The following is a 24,518-nucleotide window of genomic DNA, read 5'->3' as shown; positions in this document are numbered from 1 at the left end:
CATCGCCAAGCTTGTTACTGTTCGTAGTCTCTTAGCTATAGCAGCTATTCGTGGGTGGCACTTGCGTCAGTTAGATGTCAACAACGCCTTCCTACATGGCTATCTTGAGGAGGACATCTATATGCGTCTCCCACAGGGTTATGGCAAATAGGGGGAGACTCGTTTCTGCAAGTTACACAAATCACTCTATGGCCTTGAGCAGGCCTCTAGGAATTGGTTCGCTACACTCACCAAATCGTTGTTGGATGCTAGTTTTCATCAATCACAGGCTGATTATTCTTTGTTTGTCGAGTCCACTTCCTTCACCTACACAGCGGTTCTCGTCTATGTGGATGACATCATCGTGGCAAGTAGTGATTCATCCACCATTAAGCGGCTAATTTTGTTTCTCCATAACCGATTCCATTTGAAGGTTCTTGGCACACTTAAATATTTTCTTGGTCTGGAGGTCACCCGCACCGACGACGGTCTCTTCATCAACCAACGCAAATATGCCTTGGATATTTTGTCAGAGGTCGGTTTATTAGGCGCCAAACCTGCTTCTTTTCCCATGGAGCAAAATCACCATTTTGCAGTTGATGTTGGCACCTTAATGCTTGATCCATCTTTTTATCACCGCCTCATCAGGCGTCTCATTTATTTGACCATCACCAAGTCAGATCTCACATATGCGGTCAACACTTTGAGTCAATTCATGCATCAACCTCGGTAGCCCCATTGGGACGCCGCCCTTCGCTTGGTTTGCTATATTAAGTCCTCTCCTGGGAAAGGCTTTTTCTTCTCTGCAGCAAGCTCCCTCACTCTCACGGCCTTCTGCGATTCGGACTGGGCTGCCTGCCCGTCTACCCGACGCTCTGTCACCGTTTACATCACATTTCTTGGTGACAGCCCTCTTTCCTGGAAATCCAAGAAGCAGGTCACCGTCTCCCGCTCTTCAGTCGAGGCAGAGTACATGGCTATGGCTGCCGCCACCTGCGAGTTATTATGGTTACACACTCTCCTAGGCGATTTTAGGGTATCTATCTCGGTGCCCATGCGCTTGTTTTGTGACAACCAGGCCGCCCTTCACATTGTGGCAAATCTGGTGTTCCATGAGCGTACTAACCATATCGAGCTTGATTGTCACCTTGTCTGTGAGCGCATCCAATCCGGTTGTCTTCAAACTTTTCATGTCTCTTCCTAGTTCCAGCTCGCAGACATTCTCACCAAGGCACTCGATCGTGACCAATTTCTATTTCTCCTATCCAAGTTGGACGTTTGTAACCTTCACGCTCTACCTTGAGGGGGAGTATTAGCGTGATCTACTGGGAGGGATCACGTCCAACTGTGTCTACCATATTTTTTTTGTCTCTATCTATTATCACATGTGATAAAAGAAACCAAATCAAAACAATATTTCTATCATCACATGTGATCAGATCTTTATCTTAGGTTTCCATTTTGTAATCAAACTCAATCGTGCTATATATATGCACCATCTCTTGTATTATTTTTCAAGTCAATAAAATCAATTCATTCCAAACTTAACAGATCACGAATCAAGATCACCCAATATGATCAACGGTTGTGGTCAACAAGGTTGCTAGACAACTAATTACGTGCAGTATAGATAGACTCCCAGACGGACTCGTCCCTCTATTAAGGGATGATGCGTCTGGGAAGAAATTCTTTAGGTTGTAAAGCTATTTTCTATTCTTTAATATAATCTCTCTCCTTAATCTAAAAAAAAACTAAATTCGGTACAGAGTAGTAATGCTCATCCATGCATGTTCTCGAAAGAAAAGCTAACTCTTTTTCCTTTTTTAAAACAAAAATAAATCGGGTCAACTTTGTACTTTGACTAATCATTCTCCAATCTTATCTAGTTATCTTAATTAATATCTTTTTAATTATTAAATATATATATATCTCTCTCTCTCTCACTCTGGGATTACTATTATAACCTCAACTCCTCGATCAGGTGGCACTCATAAGTAGTGCATGTGGTGGTCATTGGTATGGACCATGGATGGATCATTATCAAAGCAGAAGGCCCACATTACTATTTACTAATTCCTGGCCCAAAATTGACCCACCACTCCTTTCAATTGGCTTGTTTTTGGGGTGAGTGATCCCTAAGATTGGACCATTCTCTTTTTTTTTTTAATTATTACTAAAATTATCTTTCTGTTCACAGTTTTAATGTGATTAAAACTGGAAACTTGATGCAGTTTAATGGCGTTTTAATTCCATCTGAAAATCATATATTTCATTTGTGTTACATTTTTCATATATGGTCCAATTGTCCACTTTAATTAGTATACACTTTCCCATTTTGTGTTTGAGTTCAGTTAAAGAAAATCTCCAATTTGGGCACTAAAGAATATGATGTGTGTAATCCTCTCAATATTTATATATATACTTGTTGCACATAGAGATTCCATAACTCGTGTACTCAGGCTGGAATTGGGAGGTCCGTGCCTCTATGATTTGATTTTGTCAGAAGTTAATTCTCGTGAAGCTTTCACGTACAGGCCAGCAATTAAACGATCTCACAACCCACTTTAGAGATTGATTGAGTGGTCCATCATGATGATTCAGCTCAGGAGAAGAGATCCTCCTTCTACCATTCAAGCCAAACACCAATTTGGGCAAAACACTTCCTGCTCACCTGAGCTTCAATTCTATAAATTCATTCAAACCCAGTTGGCATTAGACCTTAAATTCTAAGTTAGTGGCCATTCCCATCCTCTTAATACTCCAATAGACATTGAACCAGGCTGGTCCAGAACAATCTAGTACATCTTCATGCATGACTGGGAGTTGTGGGCTCGAGGCTGCAACTCTTAATTGCTTGGTTTTCAAGTACTGCACACCCCCCCCCCCCCCCCATACCATTTTTGTAGCTTATACTAGTGGGTCCAGATTCAGTGAAGTCATCACAGTGTGGTGTCTTCTTTTATTTAAATTCCCAAAAGAAAAAGACCACCAAAGTAATCAAAATTTAATTACTAATAAAGCTAAAGTACTATCTCATATGGATCCAATCAGAATTAGTTTAGCTAAAGAAATCTTACTTTATTTTGAAAGCAAAGAAGATGTCATGCATGCAGCAGTGGCAGTTAAAAAAATTCTTCGGGGGTTGGTCCAAAAGACTTCTTCAGATTGGATCCTGTCTCTTTGCCGTCTTGTTGTTGCTGCTGGATGCTTAGGCCTGTAATGTAGTGTGTTGCCTTTCATCCAAAAAGCTTCCATCTAAAAGGGTAATAACCCTAAAGAGAGGGTTAGCTGCATCATGAAAGCCTTCCCCAGGAAAAGAAAAATAAATAGATAAAATAAACCCAGATTATAAGGGCTAACTCACCTTTTCTTGACCAGACTTTGCTGAAGCAAAGTAATTAAAGCTTTCAAGCAGGCAAGAGGCAGCATCCGACCAATGAAAATGGTTGGCTTGATTTTTTTTACTTTTTTTTTAAGGGAGAGGATTTCCCACAACGCTAGTGGTGGGGAGGAATCTGTATGTCACACTAATGGCAGTGTAGATAATAGTATCATCAACACGGGGCCCACATGGGTTAGAACAGGAAAAAGGGTGTCAATGTGGGCCTCACATCTCGTTAGGTGAGAAGGCATCTGATCCTTGGATTGATTTGGGAAAGGATAGTTTCAACCATGTACAATAGCAGGCACATGTTTAATGATGAAACTCACTGTCCAAGAGTCCAATCATGGAGTCACATCATGGTGGATGAAGAGATCCATTTATCCTAGAGAATGAAAACTTTCTCCCAGTGCAAATGCTCTTATTTGGTGGAAGTTTACACCAATATCTTGATTGGTTTAGAATTACAAAAAGATCTAGTCTTTAAAACCATGATCACAAAGTTTAGACCACAGTGTACATAATCACAATGGCAGATTAGTAAACTTCTTTTACACTAATATATTGATTGGTTTGGAATTACAAGAAGATATGGGTAACTTTAATCTTTAAAACCATGATCACAAAGTTTAAAGCACATTGTTCATACTCACAATGGCAGACTAGTTTTACACACGACTATCTTGATTGGTTTGGAATTACAAGAAGATATGTGTAACTTTAGTCTTTAAAACCATGATGACAAAGTTTAGAGCACATTGTTCATAATCACCATCGCAGATTAGTAAACTTCTTTTTCCTTTTTCAACTCTTGTGACAGGAAGGTTCAACTTCCAATAGGATTAGACATTACTTCAGATTTCCTTGGTCATGGATTTGGATGTGAAGATTCCAAGATAAGAAAAGAGTAGCAGGAAACTTTTAAAAAAAAAAAAAAAAGAAGAGATTTTTGTGGGGCTTATTGAACTCCAATCATGAACTTACAATAGATTCATCCATTCCAAAACAAACAAAGATAAACCACGAACTTCCAGATGGTCCCTCCACCATTTTCCTTCAATTCCCCATGTTTCTATCATGTCATGACTGGGAGGAGTGGGGGGCCGCCTCCCTTCGTAATAATTGGTATCATCTTTTCCCATTTGCCATCTGTTTCTTTGCTGCCAAAGCTCAATAGTTCTTTTTTCTTGGGGGTGGGGTGGGGGGGGGGGGGGGGGGTTAGTTAAAGCTCCAAAAGAGATGAGAAAACAAAACGGAAAAGGGAAAGGGGGGGGGGGGGTGGGGGATAAGCAGAAGAACCCTCCAAAAATTGAGTCCACAACTTCACATTTCTTCAACAGAAAGGAACAGAATGATGAATAACCTCTTTAGTTCCTCTATAGATTTATGGAACTTCACTATTCTCCTTCTAAAATATCCCGATATAAAGCATAGAAGGGCAAAAAATCTCCAATAGTTCTCCTGTCTTCCTATGTCATCCAGCTTCTACTCTCTAATCCATTTCATCAAATAAGTTAAGAGCAATTAATCTAACCATAACTGCCTGGTACTAAGGCAAGTCAAGGAAATGGCCAGCCTCTGTGGCACCAAGGGGAGGGTCATATATTTACGCTGACCCAGTTTCTCTTCATTCATGGTAAAGAGAGAATTTCCTCATCAAGGAGATCTGAACCCTTTGATTAGCATGGGAAAGGGTATTTTTGATTATGTACAGTATGGGGTGGGAGTTAATGATGACACATGAGTCCAATCACAAGGTCATAAAGGGAAACTTCTTGTGTATTAGACCAATTTTTATGGTTATTTTATGAGAGCAGGTTTTATGGACAGCACAACCATGTGGAATCGATGGATGGGCATTTAGTTCTGCCACATGGCAAGTTGTGAACAGGTAGACCTCAAACCCCCTGTTCACATTCAAGTTTCAGTCCAATAGCATTGACACTGGCAAAACAAAGCATTCAAAAAATCTACGACTACAAAGAGGGTGTATGGACTGCCAATATGGTTCATGGGAGAGTGAGCCAATACATGGGCTGAAATTTGGCACGTGGTCTATCCAAAGCATTCCTTACATATCTAAAGTCAAAATTGCCATATCAGCCCTCCACATGACAAAAGTAGGTGTGTCCATCCAACCTAATCCAAACTTCAAAACCTCTCCGAACTGTTCAGAAGTTTCATAGCTTTAACTTAAAACTCTCCTCAGTCCCCAGACAATATACAAGGGTTTCTCACAAACTTAACCAACTGACCAAGTTGTCCATGAAAAGTCTTGTCTATATCTAATATGGAATTTAATCGTAATATCTTGTGCATTGATCATAATGGAAGTGCCATAATTTAGGGTTTGGAGCATATACAATAACCTAGGAGGTTTCTCTACCTCAAAAATAAAATACCTATTTCAATTATAAGAGACATCCAGTCATCAAGACAAATCAGGAGAAAATAATGTGAGTCCAAACTCCAAAATAAAGTCCTAGTTTGGATCAAATGGTGAGCACAAGCACATAGAATTATCAAACTTCTGAGTCCAAACTCCAAAATAAGGGTGGACCTGAGTGCAACGGTATGGTTGCTCCATTGTGACCAAGCAGTCACTGGTTTGAGTCGCTGGAAACAGCCTCTCCACAAAGTGGGGGTAAGGCTGCGTACATTTGCCCCTCCTGCAGTAGCAGGAGCCCCGTGCACTAGGACACTCTTTATTTTATTATTTTTTTGCAATTCTAAGCATTGTTGAAAAAGAACATTCTGTGTTTTTGTATTTTTTTTGCTTATGTCATGTCTTTGTTTCTTTTTGTATGTTGTGTTGGCAGGGGAAGGTTTTGGAATATTTCACCACTCATGCCTTCTTTCAGAAGTAACTCTGGAAATGGCCTAACTTCACATTCTTTCACAATCCTAAATCCGTACATGGACACACAAGTTTATTGACATCAGAATTCTCTGGTGTTTTTTTTCCCCCATTTTTCTTTGTCTGCAACCACACTCTTAAGTATCTATATTTTTGTTTTTTACTGCAAGAAGTTCTTGTCCCTTTGAAAACATGGACATTTCTTTTCCTTCTATAAAAATGAAAATATAAGGATAATTAGGAATTACAGAATTCAAAATTGAAGATAACATAACCTTTTCAATTGGGAACAGAAAATCTTGTTTTATCTTTTCAGGATCCTTAGACACATGACTACATAAAGCCAAGGAGAGGGTGAAAGCAGCAATGCCCAACAGGGAATTAAGTGCAAAAACAGAGACTAAATTTTGTCAAAATATTATTAATTCTATGTGTTTGATTGTAACTACAAAAATACTTACACATACACCCCCTAAGTGACCCTAGCTTCAAATCTCAGAATACAACCGAACTAGACGCAATGAGTCAAAGGGTGTGCTCAACCGCCACTCTCGTTGCTTTTTGCTTAGTGGTCTTCCTTTCCCTGCTTTATCTCTATTTATCCTCACATCTGCCAAACCCCATGTGCAACAACAAGTCTCCAGATCAAAAGAAACAAGCCTGAAAACACCATCACTTTCTGTCAATGAGCCTGCAGCTACGACCTCAGTGGCATACTTTACATACATTGGCCGATCCTTGAACCGGTCGAGATCTTCTGGAATGCGAAGAATCCTTTCAACACCAGGAGAAGACACCTAAAAAACATATACAACTTGGATAATGATAAAATCTGATGAAAAGAATAAACCAGCCATCTTCAGCAAGATGTAACTGCACTGACAGGTGGAACAAAATATAGTTTTAAACCTGGACTAGACATTGCTAGATTGATTGGTAAGACCATGGGTTGAACTGGGCTGACTAATGGCAGCAAGGAACAAAGCTCTCTCTCCCTCCCCATGACCTACCCAACGAGCTGGTCCCCAGTCTTACCACTTTGATCCACAGATTGAGCAGGGTTGGAATTTTTGGTATCATCTAGAACTTATAATTACACTCAATTCAAATTAGCTGAATATCTATTGTTTCCACAAATTATACCCAGGCACGACCCCTAACCATAGCTGGCCACATTGCAGCCTAAAGTGGCCCTAATTGAGCCAGTAAACCCAGCTGCTAGCAAGGGCTGCCAATGGAAGGACACAAATAACACCAATACAAAAAAATACTGCCACATATACCTCCAGAAATATTTCCTGAGGTATGGATCCAGCAAGCTCAGCTTCATCCAACCGTGCTCTATATGCTGTGGAGAAAGTTTCAATGTCGTCCATGCTGGGAGAACCATACCTATGGAATGTGTTGCAAGTTAGAAGTTGCTACCATGGAGTGCATGAAGAAGTTGACAACTTGATTTTTAGCAAATAAAAAAACATGAAATCTAAAACATAAAATCAATTAATACAATGAAACTCTTGATGCAACTTAACACAATCTTCGTGTGGATGTCGTAGGGGTTGGGGAACTTGTTAATATTGTAAAATTGAAGGGAACAGCAAGTAACAGACCTAAGTATAGTGAGACCAAATCCTCCAAAAAATGCATGACTGCATATAAGTAAACTTGGGTAGAAAATAGTAGCCTTTGTTTAAAGGGTTGGAAAGTAAGGGATATAGGTTTAAACACCATCTTAAGCTCAGAGAAAAATCCTAAGGTTTAGCAATCCTTGTCATCTTGCATAGAATTTGGAGATCACAAGGGTGAGATCATAAGATGAGAAGATGTTTTACCACTCTGTTCATGTGTGCTTCTTTGGTATGATGTTTTGCCACCAGAGCAGAATGTGATGCAGTAACCAAGGGAATAAGAAAAAGGGCTAGAAACCCTAGCTGTGGGGTTCCTAGAGCCTCCTCTCAGGTCTATCTGTCAGCATCTTCTATAAGATTTAAACTTCTCTTTTCTTTTCATCTTGGTTTCTATTTTTGCTGAGTTTCTAGTTTCCATTTTCTTCGTCCTATGGTAATTAGGAGTTATAGTTTCTATTTTTCTGTTAGAGCTAAGAAAGTTCCATCTTCTATTAGAGTTAAGAGTTTCTAAAATTGAGTTGTAGTTGAAATTGGAAACCTGAAGAGGAATGTTAATTCCAAAAAATAGGTGTAATGGGATGGATTCACAGAAGCTCTCAAGATGTTAATTTCTCTTAGTCTAGAGTGGATTCCCTGGAAAATTCCCTTCTTTTCTAATGCAAGTTCAAGTGCTGTTGCCGGAGTTTTCTAGGTCAGAAAATAATCATAACAGGTAGAACTTTGGTGCTCTATTCCTCAATTACCATACACTAATTTCTATCTTCAATCTGCTATTCTGTCAGTGTCTGAAAATTAGGTATTCAGTTTCTGCTTTCAATTATGATTATTTTCCTGAATCTCTAATAACCTCTTCAATGAAGTCCGGTTGCTAATTCTTACTTCAGAACTTTACTAACATTGCCCTTGCCCTTACTCTGTTTTCTCTGAAAATCTGATCAAGCAGAATCACACCATTATTTCTGCTACAGTAATCTGTGGTTTGGGTTTGTTTGAAAGGTCTCAAACTCTAGGGAGCTCAACCCAAGTTTTAGAAGCTATGGATTCAGGGTTTAGAAGCCATCTATTTTCTCCTTGAAGTCCTAAATTGCAGATTTCTGGGTTTTCTAAGTTATTGTTCCTATCAGTATTACCGGTTTTCTGTTCCTGCTGCTAGAAGTCCTAACTTTTTTGTCCTAAAATTTAATTCCAGTTTCTACTCGTTATCAGGAACTATAGCTTCTGTTGGTTACATAATATCAATGGGAAGGTTCCAATTACTTGCTACTAGTTGCTATTTTAATTTGTTTCTATTTTCTGAAAGTAGACTACATCCATATAAGCAAGTGTAAGGCTTCAAATCATTCTAACAATTTTGATAATGAAAAATATTGGCTTTTGCCTTTGTTTGCTGTGAGATACAGTTGTGAGGTGAGATGCCTTTTGGGTTAGTGAGGTATTGACCAGGGCCAAAGGTAAGAGGCCTTATCATATCCCCCTCTTCTTCTCTCTACCTTCTATTCTGCTCTTTAGTTTTCTACAGAATACACACCATCCAGTTCGATGATTGCTGCTGTAATTAGATGCTCTACAGAGACACTTGACTGCTATTACTCAAAAGAGGATTGAACTGAAGTTGAACTTGAACCAGACCTGTCCTCGTCCGTTCAAGCCCTGCGGTTACTAAGTTCTGAAGTTCTCCTGTTGCAACTGTTACTTGTCCAGCAGATTACTAAGTTATTTGGGAGTTTTATTCAACCATTAGAGTCCTTCTATCAACCAGAAATTGACTTTCATCCACTGGTCAGATCATAGTATCTTTGTGAGTTTCTAATTTTAGGTTCTACTTTCTACTTTCATATTTTACTCATAACTCTCGATACAGCCATCAGTTGACCATGATACTATGAGAGTTAGCTCCATTGCCTAGTCTCTACAACTCATCCAACTTTGAAGGTGATCTACCCTGTAGTTTGTGAGAACCTGTTAGTTACTAAATCTGAATTCCCTATGTTCCTATTTTTATCCTCTCTATTGTAACTACCAATCCCACCATTGGATTTCCACCTTATTTGGAGATATTGTTCTTCTGCCATAGACCTACACCTGGCCAGTGTTTGGGCTTGATCTAAACCTTGAGTCTATAGCCATCAAACCCTTTGTTTTGCTGGAATCTTACCCTACGGTTTTGCTTGTAGGTGGGGTGTAACTGCTAACTACTTGCTGTTATAGTGAGTTCCACCCCATTAGAAAACCAGAAAAAATACAAGTAGGGACACAAACAAACCACATATCTTCTTAAACTTCTTTCAATGGAAAAGAAGCTGCAACAGACTCCAAAATATGAAAGGTGGCTATGTTCCACACTTCACGAACCCTTTAAACCATACCTAACCAATTTTCAACCCAAGAACCAGTCATTGTATCTTTCTTGAATTTATCCTGTCATTGTTGGTTAAAGAGATCATAACCCATGTACCCAAAAGGGCAAAGTTAAATGTTATTTAATTCTTCATGGAAACCAGAACCAGCACTACAGCAACCTGAGATGTCATCATCAGCTGTTAGTCAACATTGGGAAGGAGGAGATGCTTACAAGGGCAATGGCTCCTAGCAATGGTAGATGCCCGTTTCATGTAAGTCGATCAGTTAGAGCAGAGGCCGCAGAGGCCTGCTGGGGTTTATACTTTACACACACAACCTAGTACCTTTAGGGCATGTTGTTTGGTTTTGGAGGAGTAGGTGCATCTGACACCAAGACGCCTGCTGGGGTTTATACACACAACCTAGCACCTTTAGGGCATGTTGTTTGGTTTTGGAGGAGTAGGTGCATCTGACACCAAGACACACAACCACCATCCATACCTCCTACTCTGCTTGTGAACTGTTAAGTAGTTGCAATTTTCATTTTCTTCTTGTAATCTTCAGGCGCCATAGTTCTTCCATGAAACTTTCAAGAGGATATAATAGAGATATAAAATGAGGGCTAAATATTGTTCCCACTTGAGGTAAGTTTAGTTTTGTCCTCTGTATTTTTTATATAACTCAGGAATCCAAGTTAAGAACTTAAAAGAATATTCTACCGAAGTTGAGATATCCATCAAGTTTTCACTCTCTAACTCTGCGAAGCTGAAAACTGCATAAAGTGGGAAGGGAAAGGAAAGGGGGAAAGGAGGGCAGTTAAGTATATACCTATCATTGAGTAGAATTAAGAGGCCAACAACAAGGTCAATGTCAACCTAGCAGTATTATAAATCAAGCACAAGAGTTCATAGATTTGAAAGTTTCCTTCCATGATCTCAAATAAGAAGTTGGCTTTTTGGCACATAACCAACCACTTCTCATTGACCATTGTACAAGAGTTTTGGAAAAAAACCTTCACATATACATATCATTTAGTTAAAGTCGGTTCTCCAGGATCACTAGACAAGGACAAATAGATAAATGTCAAGGCCACTTACTTATTGGAAAGCTTTTCAATGCGCACTTTAATGGTAGAGTTCACAAATGTCTTGAATGCATAGATTCTCAAGTCACCATCAAATGACAAAGAAACTTCTTCAGCTATGGCTAATGCTTGTTTGTCCCACAATGTACCAGCAAGAGAAATTCCACCTCCTTCACCTCCATCCCCAATCTAGACGAAAAAGAATAAGATAAGGCATTGTTATGGGATATGTATAGTTTCATCTATGACCAAAAATGACATGAATTGTGCGTACATCAGAAAACTTACATGGAGTTCAGAATTCTCCACAGCATATTCATCCTCAAAATAATCATCATCGTCCATAAAACCCTCTATACAATTCAAGAAATTCACTTAGACATAATATCACTATGGTGATGGATAAGGATTCTTTTTCTTTTTTAGAGAACAAAAATGATAACACCTAAGAACTTGAATTATTTAGTCATGAACAAAATAAAGCACAACACTCAGCGGTTTTGTCCAAAAGCTTGATGGAGAAATGTGAGAATGAACCATTAAATATGAAAATTGCCAATAAAAGATTACTTTGCCAAGGAGGCGTTAACTCCATCTTAGAATCTCATAATAAGAAACCAAGGAATGTTTTTAGCGAGTTCTTGGTTTTATATTATTATCTTTAAAAGGTAGATACATGTTCCAACAAGATCCAATAATAAGTTGTCCAATTAGTTTGGAATATGAGACCAGAAGCTGCTAATTTTTATTTACAGTAGGCATTCAGGTGTGGGTGCCATAAGCAGGATACATCTGTCTAGGAGTTGCCCAATGTATAAATTCAGATTTCAGCAACAAACTGTTGTATTTTCTATGAAATCTCTTTTAATAATGCATGTCTAAGTAAATGGATATGCATGTTATCTATCAAAATTCATAATTAAAAATATTAGAAATGATATAATGAACGTGACATAGTGCATAAGCACAGTCATGTTTGTGCTGTGTCAACATGAGTACATTGGTGTAAGATGTGTGTTGCCCTGATTCCGGATGATAGATAGACCAATAAAATGATGAATAATCAAAAGAATGCTGGATATAAAACCAAGTTGTGGAGTCATCACCTCCAAAGTATATAGATAAACATTCTCCAATATGGGTTCATAAAAACAAACCTCTAACAACAAACTCAGCCTTATCCCAACTTAATGGGGTAGGCTACATGAAACCAAAACAAAACAAAATAGAGAAACCATAGTTATACTCAAAACTAGAAGGTGAAGAAAAGATAGGAGATGGAAAAAAAATAAATAAATAAATAAATAAAAGAAAGATGGAAGGTAACAAGAGGTAGAAGGCATAGCTCAACACGCAGTCTAATCTCAGCTAGATGGGGTCTGCGACATGGATCCTTGCCCTCCAATAAGTTCTGTCTGAGGTCATACTTGAGACTAGACCTAGACTATGCATGTCCTTCCTCACTACTTCTCCTATGGTCATTTTAGGTCTGCCCCTAGCTCAATTTGCTCCTTCAATCGCGATCATATTACTCCTCCTTACTGGGGCGTCCCTAGGTCTCCGTTGAATATGGCCATACCACCTTAAATGACTCTCTCGGAGCTTGTCATTGATAGGGACAATTTCTAAGTCTGCTCTTATATGTTCATTCCGTACTTTATCCTTCCTAGTTTTTCCTCACATCCATCTTAACATCCTCATCTCTGCTACACAAAGCTTATCAATATGACACTTCTTAACTGCCAACATTCTGCCCCATACATCATGGCCGGGCGAACAACAGTCCTATAGAACTTTCCCTTAAGCTTTAGAGGAATACACCGGTCACACAACACTTCGGACACACCTCTCCACTTCATCCATCCCACTTTAATTCTCTGTGACACATCATCCTCGATGTCACCTTCTTTATTTATGATTGACCCCAGATATCTAAAATAATTACTTTGCGGTATCTCTCTTTCATCAATTCGCACCATATCAGTATATAGATAATCATTCTCCAATGTGGGTTCATATCAATTTATAAATACGTCTGATTTTATGGTTTGGATTATTAAAAAACCTTGTAATTGATTTCAACAATTGGGTATCGCCACACAAAAGTAAACAAAACCAACGCCCTAGAATATCACTGACCACATGATTATCTTTTGGGGGTGTATAAAAATATATTCAATGAAGCCCAGAACTCTCTTCCCCCCCCCCCCCCCAAAAAAAAAATAAATAAAGGAAAGAATATGAAAAAATTTATGGAGAGAGCTCCAAAACAAATTCAGCGGACTATCCCTGAAGCAGACAAGCTAGAAGGGAATCCAACAAGGAAACAAAAAGATAGGGACAGCTCAAACAGCCAGCCACAACTCTCAACTGCTTCAGCCTCAACAAAGAAAAGGACAGCCCAAAACAACCAGTCACTTGGCCTTACTCTGAGTGACATTGCCTGACTGAGGAGGGCAAGAGGGCTTCTTCCGCACTTTGAATCTTGGAAGGAATGGAGGGGAATAACCCAGATTCTGCGCCGATTCACTGAGGCAAAGGAAGAACTCATCCAATCCCCACACACTCCTTCAGAGGAAGGTAAAATGTCCACAGATAAACCCAACGGGCTACTGGCATGGATGGCATCAAGACTGCCAACACAGCCTCCCCAATAGTTGAGTTGATATTAAATTCAACTTCATTCCCCGCCTCTCTATCCAAGTATTCGACTCCAAACTCTCACCACCCCATGCTTGTTAAATTAATATTTAATTCAGCATCATTTCCAGCCCCTCTATCCATTGAAACAATTGTTAACACCGAAATACCCCCCCCCCCAAAACATGATTATAGGTTCACAATTCTTAATTTGCATGTTTGGACAGAGAAAACAGAGTAATCCAATTGACAAAGTTGACGCCTTGGATCCACAGAAGAGAAATGAGGATGAAAGAATAGGGACAGCATTGAATCAAAACACAAACACAAGCCATAATATCCACGAAAAAGAGATTAAGTTCGTATCAAGAGAACATAGGAAACCCCATATTTCCGCACACGCCGCAGATTTAAGGCCGACTGCCTGAGTTCTCAAATCTACTGTAAAGATACAAATAATAAGGAACCTTGATTAGAGAATAAAACTAGCAAGAAACTAAACAAACCCGCTACCGAAAGTATCCTAAAGAGAACGACCATAAGTTCATAACAGGAAATTATGAAAAGCTTCATCAATCAGAACAGATAATACCCAGCTAGCCCGAGTTCAGAAATTCACGAGAACATAAATGAGAAAGAAATAGAAAAGGAACCAAAACAAAGAAGAGAACAGGGTATCTACCATCTTCTAACTCATCAAAAACCACTTCTTCTTCTTCATCCAGAGTCACTTCTTCAACAATTGTCGGTTTGAGAAGAGGTGGTTCGGATTGTGGACTTTTCTTCTTGGCATGAACAATACACGAGCTTCTTCGTAAATGAAGAGGTGGGTAGTGGTGAAAGGAAAAGGAGATGTTAAGTGAAGGGTAGTGAAGCCTGCTGAAGAACGGATGATTGAGTATAAATGGCGAACACCTTGATGAACTCAGATTCCAAGTCGCAGCAATTGCCATTTTTGCCATCCTATATCCACATTCATTCAGTAACCTTCCAACTCCACTCCATGAACAAACCAAGTGAATCCAATAGATGCCCCCCAAAGGCCTGAGGTGTTCGTCGGGGTGGCACTATGGGAGATGATAAAAATCCTTAAGAATAGCGTCCGTGTGCAATCGGAATCGGATCGGTTCGGATTAGAATCTGTCATGACCGATCCCGATTCTAAACATTCCGATCCTACCAATTTTGGGGTAATTCTCACTGGATCGCTGGGTTTTTATATTCGGAGGGCCGATTCTATATCCATACTAACTGATTGGATCGTGATTTCGATTTTCATAACCCTGAGTATGACGAGTAAGGACCAGGGTTATAGGAATCGGTATTAGTCTCTGCTGATATGGATTCGGATCGGTCAGGTTCACCCCTGTTCTTCAATAAATTAGATTTTCTTTTTACATTTTTACCAATGTCTATACGGATCCATCGATATGGGATCAGCCGAATCGACCGATCCAATATCAATTCATCAAACCATGGTAAGGACGGGTGACGATGGAGATGGCAATGACCAATCAAATCGGGTTTAGGGGTGTCGTTAAGTTTAAATTCATCTTTGCGGATACATAGAATCGAAGGTCTCTTTCTCAAGTGAAAATTTTCAGCACATCAAGTGAGAAAATAAAGCTTTGAAAAATCCAAGATCATGGGAGAATGCATGGTAGCGATTGAAGTACCAAAGATGTGTGTAGATATACACACGAGGGGGTTTCTGATTTAGTTTTAGTCTAAAATTTAATGTATGGCTAATCCTTATCATGTCTTTTCTATCCAACAGTCGATATGGCCGTATCGTTCGACCATGCAGCATAACGATGGTGGGCATGTTAAGAGGCATCTTAATATGGGACCATATAAATGAGTTCTTCAACCATAACATTTGACATGTCACTAATTTAGGAGGTCCATTCCTATCTATATGGTTGGATATTGCCACATAATCAATCACATAGGTCAGGCCAGGCCAGGCCAGTTGTGATGTTTTGCCAAGTCCACTGTGTCACCTTTTGCCTATAGTATAAATAATATTATATGAATCGAGTTTTCTTTCAACCACGGTGAATGGTGGTAGGTTTAGATGTGGGCGGAGGTACCGGGAGGGTATATTGGAGAACATACTAAAACCCTATAAGGGTTTGTGAACCTTAGCATAGTATGGTGAATGTTTCAGCCTAGTAGTGGAAAATTTTCTCCATATTATACCATGGACAAAGTTTTCCTCCACCTATAGAGGACGGGTCATTCACCCACCATCCTTCCTAGGATTTTAGTATGTTCCAAAATGCCATTAGTTTACAGAACCCTTTCCCTAAATAAAATTTCAAAACCAGTTACCACAAAATGAGAGCCCACTTTAATGACGAACTTATGATTGAGATGAAAAATGAGTGAAATAAGATCATTTTTGGGAGTTGCGAAGGCAGAGGTCTTGAGTTCAAATATTCTCCACCTTTTGGAGTAAAAATTTTCATGGTTTTCATTGGCCTTGGGCTTTCTTGGTTTACATATGGGTTGTGGGGTCTTATATGGTTCTGGGATTTGCCTTATCTACCCAAAGGGGTGGGCCGGGTTCCTCTTTACCCAAAACAAAAAAGAAAAAAAAACTTTTCATGGACAACCCTTGGAGTACGTACTCGATTGCATGTGAAGAAAGTCAGCATTTGATATGATTCATTGAGTGTAGACCTCCTAAGTCATCAAGGATTGGTGTTGTATGGTTGGATTCGGTTGAAATGGTGTTATGGATAGAAATTACTATAGTTATATATTAAATAGCTTCATGGACCACACACTATATAGCATTCAACCTCTGCAACACTAAGGTCATGAGAGATTTCATGATTGTTTTTCCTATGCTAGCTTTGAACTTGAAACGAAGCACCTTTTTTGTTTAGAGCTCTTTTAATAGGTTGATGGCTTCCTGGTCTCATTTTCCCTTCCTCCCTTCTTTCTCTCTCTTGCCCTCTAATGGAGTCCTCCTTTCAAATCCAACTAGAATAAGAAATGTATAAGAAAAACAAAATACAAAGTTAAGAAGAAAATTTGTTTTAATTACTAAGATCTTAAGTATCAAACAATGCATCAATATTTTCCATGGCATTAATGATAGAATCGAGAATTCAAAGCTAAGCCCATGCTTTAGTACTGGATGATGATCACCTTAAGAAGTAGATCGACCTCAATAATGAGAGATATAAATTTCCTTACATGCCAAGTCTCAGCCCTATTCAAAAATTCATCAATTAATGCACAATGCAGCTTGGATTGAGTTGCATCTATAACCCCAAGCAGCCTGTGTGAGGACTGAAGTAGTAGGGCTACCTACTACTATTAATTTTTAATTACAGCCCCCCCCCCCCCCCCCCCCAAAAAAAAAAAAAAAAAAAACTCACACACACAAACAACCTGGAAAGTCTAAACATCGATCTATAAGAGTATAAGACCATCAAGCTATATATAAACTCAACATGTATAAAAAATTTTAAAAAATCAAAAAAAAAAAAAAAAAAAAAAAAAAAAAAGCCAAATTTTCTCTGTGCTGGGGTGCAGGATGTGCCAGACACGTGGGGTGGGCGAAATGACAGCTCCACCCCCTTGAATGGCCGCTCCATGTGTCTGGGCGCAGCCTGCGGTCCCAGGCAGAGAACAATCCCCCCAAAAGAAAAATATACAATATGGACAAAAATTCAGCCACTAGAATCAGTTCAACAGAACAATACTCATCCTCTCAATCCACAAAGGAGAGACTCTCCATTTTTGAACCAGGAAAAGGTTCCTATTGGTAATCAACCCCTTTGGCATATCAGTTCCACACCGGTCTTCAATGTCCGTTTTAATATATCTAAGAATGCAAGTCAAGGTTTTCATTTTATTTCTGAAAATTCGAAAGTTTCTCTCCCTCCAAGTGCAGGCAATCATTGCGCAAAATGCCAACTTTGCAATAATCCCAATCAAATCCTCCTTAAATGTCTTGATGATCCACCTTGCTTCCAAAAAGCTACCAATTCCAGGTCTTCTAGAAGGGAGTACACAAACTCAAAATATCCTTTCCTATTTTTGTATTGAACAAACACTCAAAAAATAAATGATCCCTATTCTTTGCCCTCACCCAACAAAAAAATGCAATATGGAGCCACCAAGACCTTATATATGTTTTCTTAACTTGTCCTTGATGGGGAGATCATCCAAACCATCCACCAAACAACGCCAAGCAGTTGTGGAATACCTAGGAATACATAATTAATATAGATGTAAAGTCTTTATTAGCAAATATAATTAGAATGGTTAATCTCTTAATCAATATTAACAATCGACTAATTGGTCCATCTAGAGCATCTTCTCATCTTATGGTCATCTCACCCTTCTAATTCATATGGATATTTAATTGTTTATCATAATATTGTACGTGATGCCATTTCTGTTCAACAAGCAAAATGGAGACAGTAAATATCTCTAATTTCAAAATCCATAATTGTAGTGAACTCATGGATCTAATAATGTAGTGGATCTCAAGTGAAAAAAAAATCCAGGTACTGGCTTGGCTTGGCTTGTCGCTTATAAATTAATTAGGATTCCCAATTCAGCTGATTGTAAGCATTTCATCAGGGGTGACTTTGCCATCTGTACGTAGTATTTGTATTTGATGGAGACGTGGAGGTTGGTTGGTATAGGGGGCTTGGGCCCTTCCTTTACAATCCCAGAAGGGCCAAGTCAAGTGTATGGTCAAAACAGGGTCACACATGAGATCCCAAAATTAAGATCAAATGATTCATGATTATAATGTCTAATTTTGGGCTTTCCATGTCAGGAGGGTGAATTGGTTTGGTTTTAGGGTTTTATTTTTCCCCTATTTTTTCATATACAGTTAATGTTGGTTGTAGAGAAATTAACTGAGTTTCTCTTGTGAGAACTGAAACCGGTTAATCTTGATCGATCAATTCAGGCCATATATGGTTTGCAGCAGCTTCAATAGTTCTCCATTGTTCTTGTGCTTTTCTCTTCTCTCTACCTGATCAGTATTTGAACCCGAGATCGATGTGGTCCACGCATCAAATCCATTGGATATATATATATATATATATATATATATATGTAAGAGTGGAATAGTCTGGATTGGGGGTATGGCTTCTTATATATCATGTAAAAATAAGATCCGAATTCTAAAGAGATCATCAGACCCGTTTCATTGCCAATGAGTTTTCCTGAGAGAGAGAGAGAGAGAGAGAGAGAGAGAGAGAGAGAGAGTACAATGATTGAATTAGCACACGCACAAATATGACCGATCATTAAGCGTGCAAATCTGTTAATTGCAGAGAGGAGTTGAAAGCAACAGCTCTGTTGCATTAAAGACATGGATGAATGCTCCTGTTTCCAAGGTTAAGGCAGTCGCTCTCAACCATCTTATGGCCGATGCATGCTGCTGAATCACCAAACATACCCAACCCCCTACCTCTGATGATCTGTCAAAACAATTTCAGTCCCGATCCAGCGCTCAGCTAATTCAGCCCATAATGACAGACCCAATGGTTTCATAAGTGATCACGAGAACATGACTGATGACACCATATGTGAAGCTCCTCAGAGAGAGAGAAAGAGAAAAAGATGTCACACCACTAGCTCTACCCGGCGGCCGGCCAGCCTGGAAGAGAAGAGGATTTGCCCAACAAAATGGAACTTTCCGGCTGTTAGGATTTGCAGAAAATCCCTAGCTAGCTTATACATAAGATGATATATAGATATTGGAGTTACGTAACTCAAGGTAATTAACGGCTTCTCATTCAACTGTCCAATTGCTTAATTTCGATCTTCACGTACCCAATAGAGACCAAATTAAACTAATAAAAGAAAACACAAATTAAGATGAGGGAGGACCAAAAGGGAAGTACTCCTACCTACGTACCGTATCTCCTACAGTACTATCCTCTGTTAATCTTCACTTATAAGGCCACTAGCTACCATACTAATAATACTAGTAATTAATATTCGTAATAATCATAATCTATTGGTTAAAGCACAATAGATTAATCCCACATTCCCTTCGATCTCTTCCTTTAATTTAATCAGGCCAGTTTCTTTCAATTACACCAATAAATTAAGATATCGATGCTGCTTCATTGTTAATCACTTAGAGTCATTGATCCTAATTACCTCATCCAGCTGATGGTTAAAGCGCAAAGTGTTACATGGGTTGTCGCTGCCGGCCGTGGCTCCAATGGTGAATCCGGCAACCCCAACAGCCGGTGGTTGCACCGAGGAGGAAAAGGGAGAGGTGATGCCCAGAGCTTCACAATCCAAAGCTGATAAGTAGTGTCGACCCATGACTCCTCCTCCTCCTCCTCCTCCAATATTATTATTATTATTATTATGCGGCGGCGGCGGCGGCGGTGGCGGCAACGGCATAGATGAGTGATCATTGGACTGCAGCTGGTGCACTTGTCTCTTTAAGAACTTGACGTAGCGAATGGCTTCGTCCAACATGGTAGCTGTGTCCATCTTTGTTCCCCCTGGAACTAGTCTCTGAAGAATTCTTATCTTCTCACTAATCCTCTCTCTTCTGTGGCGTGCAGCTACACTCTGAGGATCATTACTTATGCGAACATTACGCCTTTTCGGCTTTTGAATTGTTGCCGGGTCGATGTCCACAGGTTGCATTGCTGCAATCTTGTACAACATCTCTTTCATGGCTCCTAATTCCTCTTCTTCTTCTTCTTCTTCTTCTTCTTCTTCTTCTTCTGGCTGTGCTTCTTGCTGTTGTTCCTCTGATCTCTGGCATATTCCAACTTGATTATCACTGGGGAAACCTTGTGGGTTGAGTACATGGCTTGGGGTTATTGGTATTATTTGATGTGTCTGATCAAGTGGATAATTAGGGTAAATCAAGTCATAAGGAAGTTGATCATGGAGGATTAGAGCTTCCATGGTCATGTCAACACCACAAGTAGTGTGGTTATAATTGCTTGTGCAGCTGTTGCAGCGGCTGTTATCCATGATACAAACAAGAGGGAGCAGGCTTGTGGGTTTGTATAGAATAAGCCACGAAAAGGGGGAGGCTGCGCGGGCATAGCTGATGACTTCTTCTTCTTCTTCTTCTTCTTCTTCTTCTTCTTCAAGTGTTGTCATATATATCATCTCAGGTCTCACAATATAGTAAAGATGAGATGTGAAAGCAGGTTTGGTGAGTAATGAGAGGAAGCCTCCTTTGCCTTTTGTGCCTTAAAGAGGCTCGATGACACATAGAGCAAGTGTTGTTTACCAGAGAAAGAGAAGCGTTCTGTTTATTTATTTACTTATTAATTTACTGAATTAGGTATGATGCAGTACTGGAAATTAAATGAACAAAGATTTTGGAGAAAGATCCATCATGGGTTAAGGGAAAGAAGAAAAAAAAACCGTGAAAGGCAGCGTGGTGGCCCGGACACAGATTAGGTGTGAAATGACCGTCCTGCACTCCAAAGAAAACTGGAAATCCCTAACATTGTTGATGCTTCTACTTATGTTTTCATTGTTCCTCCACTTGGCACTAAGGGCCACGCTGTCTTCCCTCTCCCAAAAATTATAATAAGGAATCAAGGGTCAAAAACTGCACCTCGTGAAGGATGCAAGCTTTTCCACATCCCAAGAATTCTTTCATATTCTCCTCCTCATGGATGACGATTGCAGGATTCAAATTCCTACTGCTTTCTTACCCCTTTTAAGTAGAGAAGAGACTTCCATTACTGTTATTTCTTACCATACACGTTCCTTCAGGGGTGGCCCGGGGGAGCCCGGGTGGGAGTGGAGATTAATTGGTTTTGGAAAAGCATCTCATCACCAAATATGATAACCTTACTTACTTGTGATCTCTCTCTCTCTCTCTCTCACTTTGCTTATTTGTGTGTGTGTGATATGTGAAGGGATGAAAACAATATAATGTAATCAGCACGGGAGTCAATGAGAGCCACGGTGGCATCCAATAAGGATAGGATTTTTCATTCCAAAGGGCGGAGCGATCATTTCACCAAGATTGTGTCTAGACACAAGTACCACAAAACCTTGCAGCTTTCTTTTTCCCTAATGTTTTATAGAAGGAATGAAATACAATAAGGGAAAAAGAATGCTGCCCAACAGCATCTCCATGCGCCCTCTCACATGGGGCAGTGAAATGATCTCCCCACCCCTGCTCTTGGATGCCCATGAGCGCACTTCCAACGGCTCCTACACTAGCATATGGGCGAGGCAAGCATGTCAACAAACCTTTTCACATACAATAATAACGTTTTGGGAACAGGTTCTCTGAGCTGCTGGCGTAGGGTACATTAGCACCTCTGTGTCTACCTCTCTCTTCCTCACATATGGTAAAAAAGCTCCTCCATTCCCTAGATCGACCATAGTTTGCCCCTTATGTTAGGGAGTGGGTGGGGGATCAAGTTAATTCCTTGCCAACTATTGACCCCAATCTCTTTTCATTTGTTTTGCGTATTACCAAATCTAACGTAGCCTTCATCAATCACACTAAAGCAGAGCACCTAATTAAAATGTCCTTGATGGGGTTTATGCTACTGACAATAGTAAGTAAACTACATTTTAATATCAGTAATCTAAATGTCATTTACTAGCTAGCAATCCAAGAAAGCTTATTAATCAAGAAAAAAAGAAAGAAAAACAACAACATAGTTATATTAAGAAATATTTACATAAATGATGCTCTATACATCAACATCACTGGGAATCAAAATTCCATATTAGGAATTTAATTTACTTTCATATGATCAAGTCATCAGTACCATGTAACTAACTGGCTCTAAAGAATCTTTGAAAAAGAAGAAGCTGATGTTATAAGATTGCTGCAAATTGCTAGATTCTCCATGAAGTGCATTAAACGGAAAAAAAGAAGTTCAAAAAGCTTTGTAGAATAGTTGATATGTTTGGTCCAAAAAAAAAAAAACAAAAGGTAATTAATTGAACCTAGATTAACTTCAGTTTGAGGTTTCCTTTTATTAGGAAATCCCATTTATTCACAAAAACTATCACTATTCATAAAATTTTGATTTCCCATTTTTACAACAAATGAGAGATTTACTTAGCTAAAGCCAATTGCATACCTTGTTTAGGAGAAATACTTGACTTATATGACCCATGGATTGATTGATGAAGAGCAACTCTAAATGATCTTTATTTATTGAAGAGAGAGAGAGAGAGAGAGAGAGAGAGAGAGAGAATTATATGGTACAGATCGAATAAAATAAGGAAGAAGGAAGCCCCATGAGTCCATGACTGTCAGCTCTGATCTACACTCCACACTCCTTATATTTATCAGTTCAACTTCAGAGTGTCTGATAGTGGTCTCATTATGGGACAGCTTGGGCCAAAAATTAGGTCACTTTTCTCTGAACAAAAGAGATGTAGCTGTTTTAGGCTGTCCAAGGAAGAGAGTTTGATGGTTGGTCTTGTAAAATCATCCAATGGGTCTGAGATTTCAACTCTCTCTCTCTCTCTCCCGCTCAGAGATACATTAATTGGTCCCACTGACTGAGGATCCGAAAATTGATTATTAATTAAGAAGAAGGAGTACCAGTTGCATAAGAAAAGAAAATGGACCCCTTTGGTTTTCAGATCAAGAATTTCCTTCTATGGTCCAGGAATCATGTATCTCTTCTTCCAAAGAAAACACAACAGTTTGGTTCAGTGGTCCTGGAATCATGTATATATATATATATGGTCTCTCGATCTTCTTCAATTCCATGCACTAATATATCCCAGCATGCATTTAAAATATATGAGAAATTCTCCACTGCCTCATTGAGAGAGCTCATTAATTAATGGAAGAATGAATTTATTCACATCTCTACAATATAGCTCCTTTTAATTCATGTATATATCCAACTAATAGTACTCTATGCCGATGATGTTGCTCCTTCCCCTAAATAAGTTTATTTAATGCACTTCTGCAATTTTTTTTTCTTTCTCTTTTTCTCGCTATATATTGTTTTTCTATAAGTCAAGAATAAATGACTATATCATCCATCATCTTTGCTCTATTGTATAGAATTATATATAAATCATGGGAAAAAGAACGCTAACTGGTTGTATGGTTAGCGTAGTTCCTATGTCTAGACATAAACTAATGCCTCTATGCATGTACGAAAAGACCATTCGACCCCTAGTGAAATTAAAAATCCCATCCAAATACTGTCATTGAGTCCCGCACTAGTGCAGGGGCTACACGACCAATTATCGTTCTCTTGCATGCCCATAAATCGTATATAGTTTTTTCTTGTTGTTCATAGACGTCATGTAAATTGGCGTCTATTAATGGATTATAATTTAGCATTTGCTCTCTTGGCATATAGAAAAACAAATCATAAAATGGTGCATTAATTAGCACCATTTTTTATGAATTCCAAGACATTTGTGTAATTTTAATCACTTTGGACTTAGTACTACTGATTACTTTCTTCACTTGTTTGAAATTGATATTTGATTAGTAACATGGGAATGGATCCTTTTCACTTAATAACTCATGTTTAGCTTCATAACAGATTAAATGTCACCAGCTCCAATGAGGTTTCATTTGTTATTTATATTTGATCATATTTAGGTAAAAAATGGTTAAATTTATCTTTATTTTCA

The 24,518-nt window shown here is 39.0% G+C and overlaps 2 protein-coding genes across 2 annotated transcripts; both read right to left on the bottom strand.

Annotated features, from left to right (window-relative positions):
• Positions 1 to 6,477: 6,477 nt before the first annotated feature.
• LOC122668113 lies at positions 6,478 to 14,929 on the bottom strand. Its single transcript, XM_043864685.1, has 5 exons — positions 14,593 to 14,929; positions 11,559 to 11,623; positions 11,284 to 11,459; positions 7,502 to 7,610; positions 6,478 to 7,015 (listed from the first exon to the last, which is right to left on the bottom strand). The coding sequence occupies exons 1-5, from the start codon at positions 14,870 to 14,872 to the stop codon at positions 6,707 to 6,709; spliced, it is 939 nt and encodes a 312-aa protein (XP_043720620.1). The 5' UTR covers positions 14,873 to 14,929; the 3' UTR covers positions 6,478 to 6,706.
• Positions 14,930 to 17,860: 2,931 nt separating this feature from the next.
• LOC122667270 (transcription factor HEC2-like) lies at positions 17,861 to 20,907 on the bottom strand. The gene is made up of 3 exons (XM_043863523.1): positions 20,278 to 20,907; positions 18,073 to 18,135; positions 17,861 to 17,960 (listed from the first exon to the last, which is right to left on the bottom strand). The coding sequence occupies exons 1-3, from the start codon at positions 20,895 to 20,897 to the stop codon at positions 17,861 to 17,863; spliced, it is 783 nt and encodes a 260-aa protein (XP_043719458.1). The 5' UTR covers positions 20,898 to 20,907.
• Positions 20,908 to 24,518: the final 3,611 nt, after the last annotated feature.

Source organism: Telopea speciosissima, chromosome 7 (genome assembly GCF_018873765.1).
Source record: "Telopea speciosissima isolate NSW1024214 ecotype Mountain lineage chromosome 7, Tspe_v1, whole genome shotgun sequence".
In the NCBI taxonomy this organism is placed as follows: domain Eukaryota; kingdom Viridiplantae; phylum Streptophyta; class Magnoliopsida; order Proteales; family Proteaceae; genus Telopea; species Telopea speciosissima.
Note: the sequence above shows the minus strand (reverse complement) of the source record. Positions and strands in the feature narration are given on the sequence as shown.